This window comes from Giraffa tippelskirchi, chromosome 2 (assembly GCF_054371585.1).
Source record: "Giraffa tippelskirchi isolate mGirTip1 chromosome 2, T2T-mGirTip1v1.2.pri, whole genome shotgun sequence".
NCBI classification, from domain to species: Eukaryota; Metazoa; Chordata; class Mammalia; order Artiodactyla; family Giraffidae; genus Giraffa; species Giraffa tippelskirchi.
Window position 1 is genome coordinate 177,525,793 of NC_137276.1, and position 17,031 is coordinate 177,542,823.

A 17,031-nucleotide genomic window follows, 5' to 3' on the forward strand; every position below is an offset into this window, starting at 1 on the left:
AATAATAATACCCAATATCCTATCATTTAATTATCACCAATGTGATATTGATGTAAACTATACAGGCAAAAAAAATCTTTTTCTTTTTATTTTCAACACCTGTACTGCATAAACGAGTATTCTGAAATAGTTTACTTCTCTGCAGACTCTGAACTTCTTTTCTAGAGGAAAGATCTATGCTTTAAAATGGGATCATGTTTAAGATTGTGACAGATTGAATTATTAGCCTCAGATCTTCACTCCCTAAAATAGTATTATGCACCTCTACTTTGCCATGGTCCCAAAGTGTGAAGAATAAACTCCCCTGCCCCTTGACTATGGCCTCACTATTTGACTGATGGAATATGACACAAGTAACAGTGTTCCAAACCCAAGCCCAGGACTTAAGAGGAAACTTGTATTTTTGGCCACCCCTCCTTTGCTTCTACCACTGCTGGGGCAGTCTGCTAGTTCAATGAGGAAAAGAACCATGAGAAGTAGACTGAACTCCAGCCTGAGAAGAACAAACTCAGGAGGACCCACAGCTTAGGTAATGACACACAGCCGAGTCCAGCCTAGATCAATCATACCTCAGACAAGCCACAGAGGGATAATCTAGAACAAATGATTGTCATAAGTCACTGAGTTTGGGGGTGTAGTGGGGAGTTTGTTATGTGGCAATAGATAACAGCTAAAAGACCAGGATATGTATCAGCACCAACAATGGTCCTGGCAAGCTACTTATTCCTAAGAAAAGTCATAATAAAAGCTTGAATACCCACCACAGAAGAGTTCATCACTTTCATCGAAGCAGTCATTTACTCCATCACATCGCTGGGCCTGAGGGACACACAAACCGGAGGAGCATCTAAAAGATCCAACAGGACAGGCTAGAGACAATAAAAAACAGGAAATCTTGTGTGGGTCCCTAAAACACACCAGACCACATTAACAAAGAAATGTGAGTTGCTAAGTGACATAAGTAGCATTGTGGCAATAGTAATAATACAATTTCTCCATCAAAGCAAAGCTGTAGCTGATAATTGAAAAAAAGCAAAAGGGAGAATTTAAGAGAGCAAAGAAAGCAAACGAATCCACGAGAAATTGAGTCAACACTGAATCCAGGTCACCATGTACATAACTCCTACACCTCTGTCCTTGACTTGGCAAGGATGTGAGTTTTGGCTTTATCCCAGACTCGAAGAAAGTGAAAACTGGAGCATGACTTCGAACCTAGTAGGCTCAGCGTGCAGTCTTTAGAGTCTCTGGGGAATTTAAATGGCTTTCTGGTGTCTCTGAATCCTCTATGATCAGATACATTATTCTGTGGAGTCTGTGCGTTTAATTACATTTTCAAGTGATCACTACCATAAAATGTATTAGTAACTGCTGCTCTTAAAGGTTGGACCTAGAGAGATTAACAACTGCTCTCAAAACTCAGGACTCCTAAGGCACCTCAGCCAGCCTACTCATCAAAGATTCATTGCCTGCCTGGCCCAGAATCTTTACTTCTGGGCTTGTAGCTAAACATGATAGTAATAATGAATGCTTTCTCTCTGCCATGGTCTAAAGGACTGTGTTCTTCATCCCCTAAATTCATATGCTGAAATCCTAATGCCCAAAGTGATGGTAGGAGGAGATGGGGCCTTTGGGAGGTGATAAATGATAACCATGGAGCCCTCATGAATGAGATGAGTGCCTTTATTTCAATAATGGGCCCAACAGAGCATCCTCACTCCTTCCATCACTTGAGGACATAATGAGAAGTCTGAGGCCAGAAGATGGCCCTCCCTCGACCAAGCTGGAACATGACCTTGGACTTCCAGCATCTAGAACTGTGAGAAGTAAATTTCTGTTCTTTATAAGCTACCTAGTCTATGCTTTGTGAAAATAAATAGGAATAGTGCATGGTCAGGTCAACTACTGTCTTAACAATGGAGAGGATGAGTTCCTAGAAAATATCCATTGTTCAAAAAAATAGTTAAAAATAAGATAGCTTACTATTTACCTGTATCCTTATTGGTGATTGTAATATTCTGATATTCAGAAGTGTAATATTCTGAATCCAGAAGGAGATATATTAGTATTGGCAGAGATGGAAGAGTCTAACAGCTTCCTCTCAGGTCTTAACTTCTTGGATTCCCAATTGGTTAGCCCTTACTTTCCCCACTTTTAAAACAGGTTGTGAACTTCCTGAGTCTACTCTCTCCAGCACTAATGACTTCCCTCGGACGTTGCCTTTTCTGCTGACCACTTCCTGGCCATAGTTCCAGGTTCTCAGTGTGAAGTTCAACATTCTGAAGGTTGACATTTGGACTCTCCTTGAACAACCAGCTCTCCCTGTGTATCAGAGGCCACAGTGAGTTGCAGCTATTGCCCTTCAATCCACCAAATGATGGTATAAACCTCATATTTACAAAAAATTATGGATAGCAAGAAGAACAATGAATCAAGAAATTGTCTGATATTTCAGAAATAATGTAAGAAACTATTTTTCAACTATAACAAGCAATTATATTATTTTTTCTATAATTTAAACTTCAGCAGAATAAACACATAATTGTATATATTATTCATCATATATTTTGTTTCTACTATATATTTATTTAAATATTATTATAAGAGTATGCTAGTCGATAGCAGAAGTAAAGAAGCAGTTTTCATTCCTTAAATTCTCAAAGTTTAGAGTCATAAAATGTTGGCTTCTGTTTAACCTTTCGTTACGGTTTCTTAAGGGACTGATCTCCGTCTTACGTTGACTGATGTTGTAACTGCCATATTCCACCAAAAGCGGCTTGTCCGAAAGCCTTGAACTGCACTGCAGCTGAACGTGAACCAGAGGACTGGGCACTCGGAAAATCGTCTGGTGATCCATGTAGGAGCCGCAGTACCTGCCAGCAAGGGTTGGGGGCACACAGCATGAGACTGTGTTAACTGCTTGTTGACCAAACTTATTGATACTTTGGTCATTTGAGCTACTATAAGCATGTAGTAGCTTATAGTAGCGCTGATGGTAGTCATCCATCCTATGCTAAGTGATTGTGATTGAGAACTTCTGTCCCCTCGATTTTCTCCCCTGCCAAATAAAACAATAGCAGTGCTCTAAATGCTATTACCTGTTACTTTCCTCACCAATACTTAAAACTGGAAGAAATATGGGTTTATATCTCTCAGTCTTCTCTCTTCTTTCAGCATATATAACTGCCTAACAAAAAAAGAATTGCCTACTTTGTTTGGCTACAGACCTCTCTACAGAACAGAGTGGAATCCATCAACTAAAGTTAAAAGCATGCAAAAAATTCCAGCAACACTTAAAACAAAAGACAACAATATTTCAGTCTAAATTGAACTCTGGTGAACTTCAGGGCTTGTTCTTGGCAAAATTTCAAAATAGTGACATCTATCTGCAATATTTCCCTACTTCAATTTCTTACTTCTCATCAGCTAGGAGAAAATGTCCCTCCTATTAGTAATTTTTATTATATGATCACTATGGTTAGCGGAACATGAAGTATAATCATTAACACACTGGGTACCCATGGTAAGTTAGGCTCCGCCCTGTGTGGTCAAGAATTTTCCAGGTGAAATATGTAAGTTTCCAAAGGGAACCAATAAACACTAGGTTTAAGGGGGGTCATTCTCCTTTGGAATCTGTGAATGGCAATTGCTCCAGGTCCCCAAAGCATTTGGGAACCACACATGTTCCATGGATCAGATGCTGTTGTTCAGTGGGAAGAGCCTATCATTTCACAGTTCAAAGCAAGTGAAGTGAAAGTCGCTCTGCTGCTGCTGCTGCTGCTAAGTTGCTTCAGTTGTGTCTGACTCTGTGCGACCCCATAATCGTGTCCAACTCTTTGCAACCCCAAGGACTATACAGTCCATGGAATTCTTCAGGCCGGAAATACTGGAATGGGTAGCCCTTCCCTTCTCCAGGGGATCTTCCCAACCCAGGGATCGAGCCCAGGTCTCCTGCATTGCAGGTGGATTCTTTACCAATTGAGTTATCAGGGAAGCCTCACAGTTCAAAGCATTCATGTATATTTCAGGAAGAATCTTTTGCATTTGGCTGAAGTTCAGGAGCTGATGGGTGAATATACCAGCTCTGGGGCTATGAGGAGCTGCAAGGGCCCAACTGGCTAAGTAGGAGCCAGCATCCAAGAGGCACCTAAAAGCTGAGTCAAGCTCTTGGGTCCAGAGTCTACTCTAGGTGTTCATCTTGGAATCAGAATCCTGCACTCTAATATCATGACGATTGTATCAGTATCTCATAGTGATTTTAACATTTACTAGAGTTTTCTTGCAAAGATGAGCCTCACAATGATGTCAAGGAGAGGTCAAGGGGAAAGGGACCTTTGAAACCTTGCTTGGGCTAGACTTTACAGGGCATAGTATGGAAGGAGGCATACTGGTAGTTCTGATGTGAAGAACTGACTCTTTTGAAAAGACTCTGATGCTGGGAAAGATTGAAGGCAGGAGGAGAAGGGAACAACAGAGGATGAGATGGTTGGATGGCATCCCTGATTCAATGGACATGAGTTTGAGTAAACTCTGGGAGTCGGTGATGGACAGGGAGGCCTGGCGTGCTGCAGTCCATGGGGTTGCAAACAGTCTGACATGACTGAGCAACTGAACTGATAGTGGTAGATTATGAAACGAACGTTGAAACGAACGTAAAATAAAGTGAGAGATTGAGAAACCCAGCAAGTGTAGTTTACATGGACAGATGGGTGAGAGGTAAGAAAACTGAGATGTAAGAGGTGAGGTAATTTGTTAAAGTTCAAATAGCAAATAAGAGACAGGATTAGGATAGAGTTCAACAGATACTAAACCTTTACACTTCCTAACAAACCAACTGCCTTCCTCTCAGGAACTTGGTTGTGCAAAAGCTTTGTGAGAAAGTTGTTCCTTTTTCAGGATTGTATACTGCATTCTAGCTGCCCTGAGCGCTGATACCCTACCCCATGTTCTCTAAATTTACTATCACCAGACTTCCTGGTATCAGCTTTACTTTTTCTTCCTTCCCTACTATAGATCCAAAGCCTTTAGGCTACCTAGCAGCAAAGTGTCAGAAATTAGTTCAGTTAGAGCCTTTCTGATGAAAAGAACTGATAATGAAAAGGGCTGGCATTTAAAATCCTTTGGGTACCGCTAGTATCAAAAGAATCTGATAGGATTTCAGCCAACCCACAAGACAAGGGGAAGAACTGGCCCTTCAGGAAAAGTACTTAGGGCAGAGGGCTTTCCCGGTATTTGTGGGAGGAAACTGTTCATATTTTGACAGCAATACATCATGGGTAGTAGGGTTTGTTACTTATGTGGGGGAAGTATCCCATTTTCAAAGCACTGCTTTAAGCATATAAGCTTACAAAAGTTTGTAAAGATTTGTGTTCTGAACCTCTAATTAAATAGAAAAATGCAGTATCTCTAAAGCCTTGGGGCATATTCCATAGTATTTATGCATCTGATGTCATTTCCTTAGAATCTTAATCATATTAATCATAGCTAATATATTTTGATGTATGATAAGCATCATTTCACTGAATGCTTACCAAAAAACTCCACCTTATTACCTCAATTTACAAACTGACAATCAAAGCAATTAAATAATTTGTCCTAGTTAATATAGCTATTAAATAACAGGGCTGCAACTTGAACCTAGGTCTTCTGCCTCCTACATAATAGACTCTTGATTCAAAAATACTTTCCAAAGGAGTACAGGCCACATATTAATAATGGATCCAAGAAAACCTTTATAACAAGCAGAAAATGAAAGTAAAAGTGTTAGTAGCTCAGTAGTGTCTGACTCTACGTGACTCCATGGCCTTTAGTCCACCAGGCTCCTCTGTCCATGGAATGCTCCAGGCAAGAATACTGGAGTGGGTAGCCATTTCCTCCTCCGGGGGATCTTCCTAACCCAGATATCGAATCTGGGTCTCCTGGAAAGTCATCTCAGAGTCTAAACAAAATTGAAGAAGTTTGCTCAGGAAAATCATTTAGAAAGGGAAGGTTTCATTCATGGAAGAGCAAGGAGCGAAGAAAAGTCAGCAGACAGATTTCTCAGGCTAACTTCACAAGGATCCTTGAAGTAAACTGAGAAGCCAATTGGCAAAAACAGGGCATCCTGTAATTTTTTTTTAATATGAGAACTATTATAACCTTAGAAGCAAATAAACAGTAGGAACAACTAAAGAATGAATTAAGGGAAAGAGTGAGGACCTCCTAGGTCACTTCAGGAAGCCCAGACACCTAGATTTCTCTCAGTTTCTTTCTCCTACTGCACAGAATTGACAAACAGTTTCTAGCTTTTATAATCACCAAGGCTTCTCTTTACTATTTTCCTTCAGGACTGCAATGGTTTACCTGCCAATTATTTTTGTGAAGTACGGAGTGTGTATATCCATAGCTCAATAGCACGGAGCGGTGATGGAAACAGGGATTTATGAATTCTGGCTTAGTCTTTTATGAGCTGAGCAACCTAGAGAAAATTACTTAACTCCTATATTTTCAGTTCCCCTGTCTGTAAATAGCAAAGTGAAAACTCTTTGGAGAAAAGGAATCCAAGGCTTTGAACTTCTGGGCAAGGCTTTTCATTAATTCTTCACATATGGAAAATACTTACATGTGCTCATTAATTTCCCACCATCCATGGTCACAGCCTTTCATACTCTTCTTGGTTATTGAATAGTTATGGAATTTCAGTGCTACGCCAAGAGTTGACAGGGGAGACTATGAAAAACAAAGGGAAGTCAGTATCAGAAAAATGATTCAATTGAGGAATATGTTTCAGACTAAGATTTTGTTACTCAGAACTCACTCCCTGGGCCTGCGGTTTTAAAGGCAGTTTATTCTTTGTGCCCTGTGGCACTTGGTGAAGTAGACCAGTTCCCCTGAACTAACCGACCTAAGGAGATCATGAGAGAGACGGAAGTGAACCACCCGGTGCTTAGGGAGCAGCTGTGAGACATCAGTGTGATGAACCAGGTGACCTGGAATAGATACATTAGTTCATCTCTACATTTCTGCTTCCTCCTAGTAAATGAGCTCAACTTTAAAAACACCCATTTGTTAGCAAGTGTACACACTTTCCTCCCTAGATACAATAATGACATAGTTTATTTAAGACACTATTCTGATTCTTTAGAAAAAAGAAGAATGAATCAATATCTTCTTTATATTAAACCTTGGTATTCTGGAAGGCAGTAAATGAGTCATCCTTATTCTCAGAAAAGATCAAACAAGAGAAGCAGTTACCTATTTGGTACATGCACAAGTGAACACACACACACACACACACACACAAAATGCAACTGGGCTTGTGGCATTGTATGCTATGCACATACATCACATCTGATATGCCACAATGCTTGTTTTATGTTCACTTTGACCCAGGGATTAAGAGCGAGTTCTCACATTTTAAGGAGTAGAATTTTGGCTTCCTTATTTTCAAGTTTTAATTCTATCCAAGTTAGATAAGAGATTATTTATTGCAGGGTAGCTTTTAATTTTTTAATTTACCAAGAATTTTGTTGTGATCAAATGTATGAAGTCTCCAAGGTCATTTTGAAAAGGAGGGTAATTTCTGTTTATACATATATTACCAAACTTATTATTTGTATGATTTAATACTCTTCCTAGCTTTATTTATTGACCCCTGCCCTGAATGTCTCTGTCATGAACCAAGAAAAAGGAAAACCTCTTATTGAAGCACTCTCCACTTCTCTTTGTACTTCCTATAAGTTTTACAAGCAATAACACTACGTCCTTTGGTGTATAAGTACTTGTAGTACTTAGATCCTTATGTGGATTGCCCTCTTTCTCACTGTAGATTGCCTTCTTTTTCTCACTGAATGCCCTGATTTCAGCATTGTCTGGCATTCAGGTTCAGATCCCTGCTTTCTTATTGTTTACGTGGTCTGGTATAACTGCCTATTTTTACTTTCAGCTTTATTAAATCACTTTTTAAATTCATTTTGTCTTTTAAAAACAATATACAGTTAAGTTTTAGGTAATATTTTGTGATTCAATCTTACTGTCTTGTTCTTTTAATATATGAATTTTGTCCATTGACTGTTATTTCTCTGGCAGACATTTGGTTTTTCAGTTATGTCATCGTATTTCATATTATAATTTCTTTGCTATGTGGTGTGCTTCTTTCTAATGTGTGTTTAAATATAGTAGATTTCCCCCCTTAGCCTACCTGTGAGAGGAAATGGGTTGGGTACTTTATGACTCTGATTTAAATGTCACACCATCACCATTAGGCAGGTAGTATGATACCCATCCTACAGAAGAAGAAATCTAGACTAACCAAAGACAAGTAACTTTCCCAAGGTTAAGAAATGAACTACTCCTGCATGTCCAAACTAGTCCTGCATGTCTCTGAAGGCCTCCTTTTTCTTAATCCCAAGTAGAGATCCATGTTGGGAACTCAACAGGATTGCTTTTTATTCACCATAAGACTCATGAGAACACAGATCACATTTTTTCCACTCATCATCTGACTATTTCTTTATACTAAAAAAAAAAAAAGATGCAAAAAAAGAGATAGTAAACTCTTCAAGGAATCAATTAAATTGTACAGCATAAGAACATATTCCAGTTGTAATCCTCCACCAAGAAACTCACTTAGGCATTTTCACTGAGTTCCAGGACACCAAAACAAAATAGATTTATAGGCACCACTGCCCCCTCTCCCTAGCGCAAAGCCTGTCTCCAGTGAAAGGAAATACGTCCCCTTGCACACTGTTTCATCACAGAATGGCACACTTTCTACGTTCATACTCAGATTAACCAGAAGGAGCTATTGATATTACTGTGATGACAAATGGAGGGGCAAAGTGCAGTTTCACAAAGCATTGCAAGTTATTTTGACAAATGAACAAGAAACATGAACAGTCTACTGAGTACGTTATCTCCTTCTATGTTCTATACTCTCTATTGCCATTGCCCAGCCCCTGCCTTTTCTTTGTGAACTTTAACCAAGTAAGGGGAGGAATTCTCCTGATCTGGACCTGCTGTATTTAAATATTTCTCTAGTCAATGATGATGACAGAATGCAGGACCTGCCTTATCTTAAATCACCCCTAGCTCGCCAATGGTTTTGTACACACAGCTCAGATGAACTTTAGATGAACACTGGAGAATTCTGCAGCAAAGATGCTTGCCACAGAAGCATGGAAGAGAGACTTCCTTCTGGGAATCCCATCTGATATGAGGAGGTGAACTCCCATGGCCCATGGTGATCCCTGCTTATGTTTGGCAGAACATACCTAATTGTATAGGGTGTTGGGCTGATAACATCTGTGATAAAACAACTCAAAAGACGGCTTCTTTCTTTGCTTCTGAGACTCTAAAGCAAAACTGATCATTTGGGGGAAAAAAAGAATGGACGATAAAGGGAGGTGAATGTTCAGGTAAGTGAGTGTTATGACACACAGGGAAGCTGAACATCTTTGCTGTTGTTGTAGTTCAGTTGCCCAGTTGTGTCCTACTCTTTGCAACCCCATGCACTGCAGCATGCCAGGGCTGCCTGTCCCTCACCATCTCCCAGAGCTTGCCCAAGTTCATGTTCATTGCATCAGTGTTACCATCTAGCCGTCTCATCCTCTGACACCCTCTTCTCCTTCTGCCCTCAATCTTTCCCAGCATCAAGGACTTTTCCAATGAGTTGTCTATTTGCATCAGATGACCAAAATACTGAAGCTTCAGCTTTAGCATGAGTCCTTCCAGTGAATAGTCAGGGTTGCTCTCCCTTAAGATTGAATAGTTTGATCTCCTTGCTGTCCAAGGGACTTTTAGGAGTCTTCTTCAGCACCACAGTTTGAGGGCATCGGTTCTTTGGCTTTCTGCCTTCTTTAGCGTCTGAACACCTTTAACAGCCCAGAAAAGGAGGGGCTGCTGAATTTATTTATGGAGGAGGCATGATTCCTTTTAATCCTACATGGATTGCTCGCTATTGGAGTGGCTTCTCGCAAATGATTTGCCCCCATTTTTGTTTTCTTATCTATAAACCATAACTAGAGTATCCATTCTACATCAGAGCTATATTTTGAAGAGCTAAATGTATGTGTGCTGAAAGCACTAAAGTACTAGACAAAAGTGGGGCTTTCCAGGTGGCACTAGTGAGATATAAGAGACTTGGATTATATCTCTGGGTCAGGAAGATCCCCTGGAGAAGGACATGGCAACCCACTCCAGTATTCTTGCCTGGAAAATCCCATGGACAGAGAGACTAGTGAGCTACAGTCCATGGGGTCACAAAGAGTCGATGCCACTGGGCACACTAAACAAAAGTAGACAACATATTATAACCTCAAAGTCCTTTTTTGGTTTTTCTGAGTTAATATCTCCCTTCTCTGTAGTCTGCAAGCTCTACCAAGGACTTTGGTCACCTTGCTAATAGGCAACCCTGTACAGGTGCAGTGCCTGACATGTAGCAGACATTCTACAAATGTTCACTGAATGAACAGGAGAGCTTGGGAGAAGAATCAGATGAGTTAAACTTTCTCAGATAAATAAGACCTTAAAAACTCAGCTCAAAGTGAGTTGGCAAAGGGAATTGATTGTTCTTCAGTAGATTTGGAAATTGGACTAGGCACTAAGAAGGACTGTGGACGACATAATCAACTCTTGGGTAAAAAAGTTTTATCATGACTTGAGTCAGTATTTTTGTTACTTAAGTCATCTGGTTCTTAATCATTTTTAATAAATGCAAAGTTATTTTGCAGGTGACAAATTATTTTTTACATGATTTCCATTCAGAAACATACTCACATGTAGCTATCGGTGGCTACTCAAAGCTTTCCAAGGAAGGAACAGCCTTATTTAACCTTCACACTGAGAAGGACTGACCTTGATCTCTGGGAAATGGTGTCATCCCATAAGTCTGTCCCCAGTATTTCCTGTCTCTCATTTCCCATTCCCCACCCCCAGGCTCTTTTCCATATAAAGATTTCCTTTTATTCAGCATTTCTAACCCTTGATTCAGTGAAACAGAGAGTGATTTGATATTTTTATTTGTACCTTAAACTAAATCTTAATCACAGCAATGTTTAGGAACTTTTAAGATAGACGTGGGATCAATAGTTGTTTTATCTCAAAAGGAATTTCAAAATCTCCTGGAGGTTTTAGGAATGGAGTCTTTTTGTTCTGTGTGTTCAGTCACTCAGTCATGTCTGACACTTTGCAGTTCCAGGGACTATAGACCTCCCAGCTCCTCTGTCCATGGGATTTCCCAGGCAAGAATACTGGAGTGGGTTGCCATTTCCTACTCCAGGGAATCTTCTCAATCCAGGGATGGAACCTGCGTCTCCTACACTGACTGGCAGATTCTTGATCACTAGTGCCACCTGGGAAGCCCCTTGCTTGTTCTAGATATTATAAAGAAGATAACTGTTCATTGAAGAGATTGAAGAGACAGATTTGATGTCTTTCCCTCCTCTTTCCCCAACCCTTCTCATCTTCTCTTTCCCTCTTCCCGCCTCCCCTACCTTCATACTAGCTAGCCACCTGAGGCTCTGAGCTCCTGCTTCCCTGAGGCACCGAGAATCTGGCAGTGAGCCGGAGTTCAGCACCTTTATGTCTTAGATATATTTTAAATGTTTTGATAATGATTAAAAAATAGTTTAAGGATGCATGCTGGCAGGACATTGACACCAACTACAGATTTGGGTATAATAAAATATTTCAGTATTTAACGGTTATGACCTTGCACATATCCTACATGTGCAGTAAGCAGGCTCCTGCCTGGGAGCCTTTGTCTCAGCTTTTCCCTTTGCCTGCAGCACTGTTGCCCTCGGCACACACCAGGTTAGTTCCCTTGTGTCTCAGGGTTCTGTGCAAATGTCCCCTTGTCAGTGAGGCCTTTCCTGATCATCCTATTTGAGACAACAAATCCCTGACTTCCTACCTTTCACACCCCTACCCCGACTCCAGTACAAAGCCCCTCCCCAGCTTCATTCTCCACAGCATTCTACCACCATGGAATGCTCTATAAACATTTTTGTTGCTGTTATTCAGTTGCTTGGTCGTGTCCGATTCTTTGTGAGTCCTTGGACTGCAGCACACCAGGCCTCCCTGTCCTTCACCATCTCCTGAAGTTTGCTCAGACTCATGTCCATTGAGTTGGTGATGCCATCCAACTGTCTTATCCTCTCCCACGCTCTTCTCCTTTGGCCTTCAATCTTTCCCAGCATCAGGCTCTTTTCACATGAGTCGGTTCTTCACATTAGGTGGCCAAAATATTGGAGCTTCAGCATCAGTCCTTAAAATGAATATTCAGGATTGATTTCCTTTAGGATTGACTGGTTTGATCTCCTTGCAGTCCAAGGGACTCTCAAGAGTCTTCTCCAGCACCACAATTCCAAAGCATTAATTCTTAAGCGCCAGCCTTCTTTATGTCCAACTCTCACATCTGCACATGACTACTGGAAAAGCCATAGCTTTGACTATATGGACCTCTAAACATTTTACTTGTTTATTTGTCACCTGTCTCCCTCTACTTTGTAGTGAATTCCATGAGAGCAGAGCTTGTGTGTGTGTGTGTGTATGTGTGTGTGTGTGTTTGTCAGACTTCATGGATCCTAGTGTTCAGAATACTGCCTGACACATAGCAGGCATTTAATAACAACATGCTGAATGAATACAAACTAGACAGTGTTTGCTGCTTACATCCGATATCTACATCTCATGGTCTCACAAAAATGACTTCATATGCATATGCTGGAAGGGCAAGGTGACACCTTGTCCTATCTCCCTCTGTATGAATATTAAGTTGAAGAAGGAAAAATAGATAACAGACAGATTTTAAAAACAAACAGAGAAACAAACAAAAACCAGGGACTCCCTGTCTAGCACTAGAAGGAGTTGTATGTATTTCATATAAATTTGCATTTATTTGTTTATACAATGATATATATGTTTTTTGTTTGTTTTAATCACTAAACAGTGTCCGACTTTTTGCAATCCCATGAACTGTAGTCTGCCAGGGTCCTCTGTCCATTGGATTCCCCAGGCAAGAATACTATATTGGGTTGCCATTTCTTGCTTAATTCAAGTTTTACTTTTTAAATTATTCTTGCTGATGAAGTAATTAAAATTAATAAATGAGTTCTAGCGTAATAAAATAAGTTGTCTGATCCTATAATAATGTCTTTTCATTTTTTAATCTGAGCCCTCAGTGAAGCCCCTGGAATACTCGAGTGAGTAGCCATTCCCTTTTCCAGGGAATCTTCCCAACCCAGGGATCAAACTTTGGTCTCCCACAATACAGGCAGATTCTTTACCATCTGAGCCACCAGGGAAGCCTGCATTTTTTTAATACAAACAAAATGAGAAACTGGACAAATAAGCTCCAGGCTGCAAACAGCAGTTAATTTGTGGGCAACAATTTGAAATTATAACAAACTTGCATGTTGTAGGTAAAATATTTTAATAAAGCTTAAATATTATAAATTAACATTCTTTTCAATAATTTAAGCAAACAGTATAATTAAATTCAGAGATAAATTGCCACTAAGAATAGGATAACTATATTTTTCTAAGATAGTGGTAAAACTAGGCTACCTGAAATTTCCAGGTACACTTGCATTTCGGAGGATAGTAGCTTGGGTAATATGGACTTGAAATTTTCCCCTCAAAACCAGTGATTTCTTTGACCAACACTGTGTTTTCACATTCTGAAAAAAATATCCAGTAACACACAGTGATTTGCAGTTGTGAAATTACGAGAAATAGATAGCATACATTTTTTTAACTATGAATACACATTTTCTTGATCAATAAATACTTATCTTTGAAATTTAAGCTACTTTTTTTTAAAGAAATAGTACCCTAGGATATATAGCTATTATACTGTTCAAAGTCTACACTTGTTTTCAAATAATTTATTTTGGTTACAGATCTATAGGATGCTATTCTTTTCTTTAAAAGACATGGTTTAAATACATTTTTTCTTCCAGTTTTATTGAGCTATAATTAAAATATTAACCCTGCATATATATTTTGACATACAGCACTATAAATATATATTTCTAAAGCTCTGAGTTAATTTTTTTCAAATTAGTGTGTATTTGTTGTTCAAGAGTATACCCGGTTTACATAACATGTTATACTCTTTAAGACCATCTAAATGTCTATTCTTACTGATATGGTCATGTTTCTGCTGGAATATAAGCTGCCTGAGAGGACTGATTTTTTTTTTTAAATCTATTTCATGTCTTATTTCCCTAACACCTAAGTAGTTTCTGAACAGACATTTAATAAGTATATTTTGAGTGAACAAACAAATTCCAGTATCATATTTCTGTTATAATTCTTTTTTTTAAACCTTGGAGTTACAGATAACTTTCAAAACAACAATATCTCAAATATCTAGTTCAATTTTGTTCAATAAATTTAGTTTACATTCAGTTTTGTAAAAATTTATCAAAATGAGCCACTGCCCTAAAATATTAATGGATCTGTAGTTCTCACCATCTAGTTAAGCCAAATTCTCTTCCCTCCTTACCCCCAACTCCCATTCTGATCTTTCTATTTATATTCATAACGTGAAAGTGAAGTCGCTCAGTTGTGTCCGACTCTTTGTGACCCCATGGACTGTAGCCTGCCAGGTTCCTCTGTTCACGGGATTCTCCAGGCAAGAATATGGAATGGGTTGTCATGTCTTCCTGCAAGGGACCTTCCCGGCCCAAGGATCAAACCCACATCTCTTATGTCTCCTGCATTGGCAGGCGGGTTCTTTAACACTAGCGCCACCTGGGAAGCCTGGCACTCTCGTGCATTACTGTAAATGAGAATTCATAAAAGAATGTGCCAAAAGAATGTTCTCTACTGAGCTATTGTCCCTCAGCTCCAAATCCATCTTCTCTGCTTTGCAAGACTGGTCTGGGACTCTGCAAACTTTTCTCTTTTACTCCCTGATGGACTCTGCCAGAGGGCTTCCCAGGTGGCACTAGTGGTAAAAACACCACCTGCCAATGCAGGAGACATGAGAGATGTGGGTTCAATCCCTGGGTCGGGAAGATCCCCTAGAGAGGGCATGGCAACCACTTCAGTATTCTTGCCTGGAGAATCCCATGGACAGATGAAACTAGAGGGCTACAGCCCATAGGGTTGCAAAGAGTCGGACACGACTGAAGCAACTTAGCAGGCAAGTACACAGGCTCTGCCAGTAAGGGGTGCTAAAGAGAGGCTAGAAATCCGGAGAGGAAGAACAAGACTTGGGTCTGTTTCTTATTTCTAGGAGTGTCACCCCAGCAATGCTGCTTCAACCCTTCTCTTCCTTCTTGTAGCAGAATCAATCTTGTTAGCAGTTTTCCAGCTTCCACTTTATTGTGTCTCCCTCAAAGATGCCAGCTCAGCTGTCTGGCACCCTCCCCTCAAAGGCCTGGGTCCCAAGTTAATGAACTCTTGCCTCCAAAATCATAGACATGAACACCAGCTAGGCATGACCCCCTCCTCAGAGGCCATTCCACAGACCCCCTCCTCCAAGTTCTAAACTGCAATCATTCCGATTGCTTTTATTTGTTCCCCCAAATCTGCCAGCAGTAGTTGCTTCCTACATGTGTTACATCCATGATGACTTACAGTCTTTTTGTTTTCATGTTTTTATGGGTTTTTTTGGGGTTTTTTTTTTGCCTTTTGAAATATCCATTTTCACACCTCTACACTGAGCTAACAGTTCTTTATATTAAATCCTCTTTGTTAGAATAACTAATAAGATCTCCCTCTTCTGACCAGACCCTGACTCAGGGTCCTGACTTAAAGCAACTAGTATTACAACACAGCCTTGGGAGAGATATGACTGGAGTATCTTATCAAAGCAAATATTTCTATAACTTATTTCAACTGGGAAAGACTTACTTTGTTCTGGAATGACCTCAAAATATGCCCGAATTCCTGATAGCCTCCATACCTGAGGAGACTTAAATGTCACCAACATGAGATTATTTGTGGAAACAAATGACTTTAATGTTCTTGCAGGTTCACAAATTCTGAAACCAGATAACAAAACAGAAGCACATAAATAATAGGTTGTTGAGGGTTGGACCTTCATCCACCACTAATTCTGCACATTTCTTGGGCCATCTGCACGATTCTTATATCTTGGACTCTGCCAGCCAGGTCTTCATCAGTTAGTTGCCATAGGGCACTACAGGTGGAGGGGAGCTGATATAGGTACAGAAATTCTTGTTCAGTGACTATTGAAGAATTCTCCTGGATGGCTGTCACTGGACCCTCCTTGAGAGCAAACAGGTATACCTGAAGGGTATTTAATGACAAAATTCATCAGCTCTTCACCAGGGAAAACTGGATTCAAAACTTAGCTCCATCACTTAACTGATCAATGAAGTAATTAATTCTTCATAATGCCAGTTTCACAACTCTGAAATGGTAGCAATAATAATAGTATACTTTTCATATCATTGTGATGGGGATTAAATGAGATAACTAAATGTGTCTGGGAATAGTGAAAAGAAACCAATAACAATGATTGAAGGATGAGAATTAGTCACAAATACTTTTCATTACAAATTTTTAGACACTGAATTTTTAACATGTTCATTCATCACCAAAATATGAAAAAATAACACTTACAAAAATATTATTCTATACATGCATAAACATTATTAAAAATGATTAGATAATTCATATGTCTTTTAGCACAATGAGTAAAAATGCAAATTCTTAATAAAGCCTAACTGACATTACTAGGTTATCAAACTATTAAGCACTCACAAAAATATGTCTACTAGTAAGTAGAAAATACTAAGATATGTATATGTCTATGTGTGTAGAATAATGTATATGTATGAATGAAAGAATGTATGCAAAAATACAACATTTATTTTTTCTGGGTAATGGAAATGCAAAATAATTGACATTGTTTTCTCTGATTGACCTCACTTTCACAATGAACATTGTGTTATCTTTATAATAAGGAAAATATTTTATTTTTCTACAGCTATGTAATCAGAATATTTATTCAAATGGGCTTCCCACGTGGCTCTAGTGGTAAAGAACCCACCTGCCAATGCAGGAGACATAGAGTTG

The 17,031-nt window shown here is 39.5% G+C and overlaps 1 protein-coding gene across 2 annotated transcripts in view; it reads right to left on the reverse strand.

Annotated features, from left to right (window-relative positions):
• Positions 1-17,031, reverse strand: part of TMPRSS7 (transmembrane serine protease 7) — a 48,715-nt gene that overhangs the window by 12,792 nt on the left and 18,892 nt on the right. For both annotated transcript variants that reach the window (XM_081542450.1, XM_081542460.1), the window contains 5 exons: positions 15,841-15,971; positions 13,543-13,655; positions 6,599-6,705; positions 2,734-2,870; positions 762-869 (listed from right to left, as the gene is read on the reverse strand). In XM_081542450.1, the coding sequence (XP_081398576.1) occupies positions 762-869; positions 2,734-2,870; positions 6,599-6,705; positions 13,543-13,655; positions 15,841-15,971 (596 nt within the window). The remainder of the gene's footprint in view (positions 1-761; positions 870-2,733; positions 2,871-6,598; positions 6,706-13,542; positions 13,656-15,840; positions 15,972-17,031) is intronic.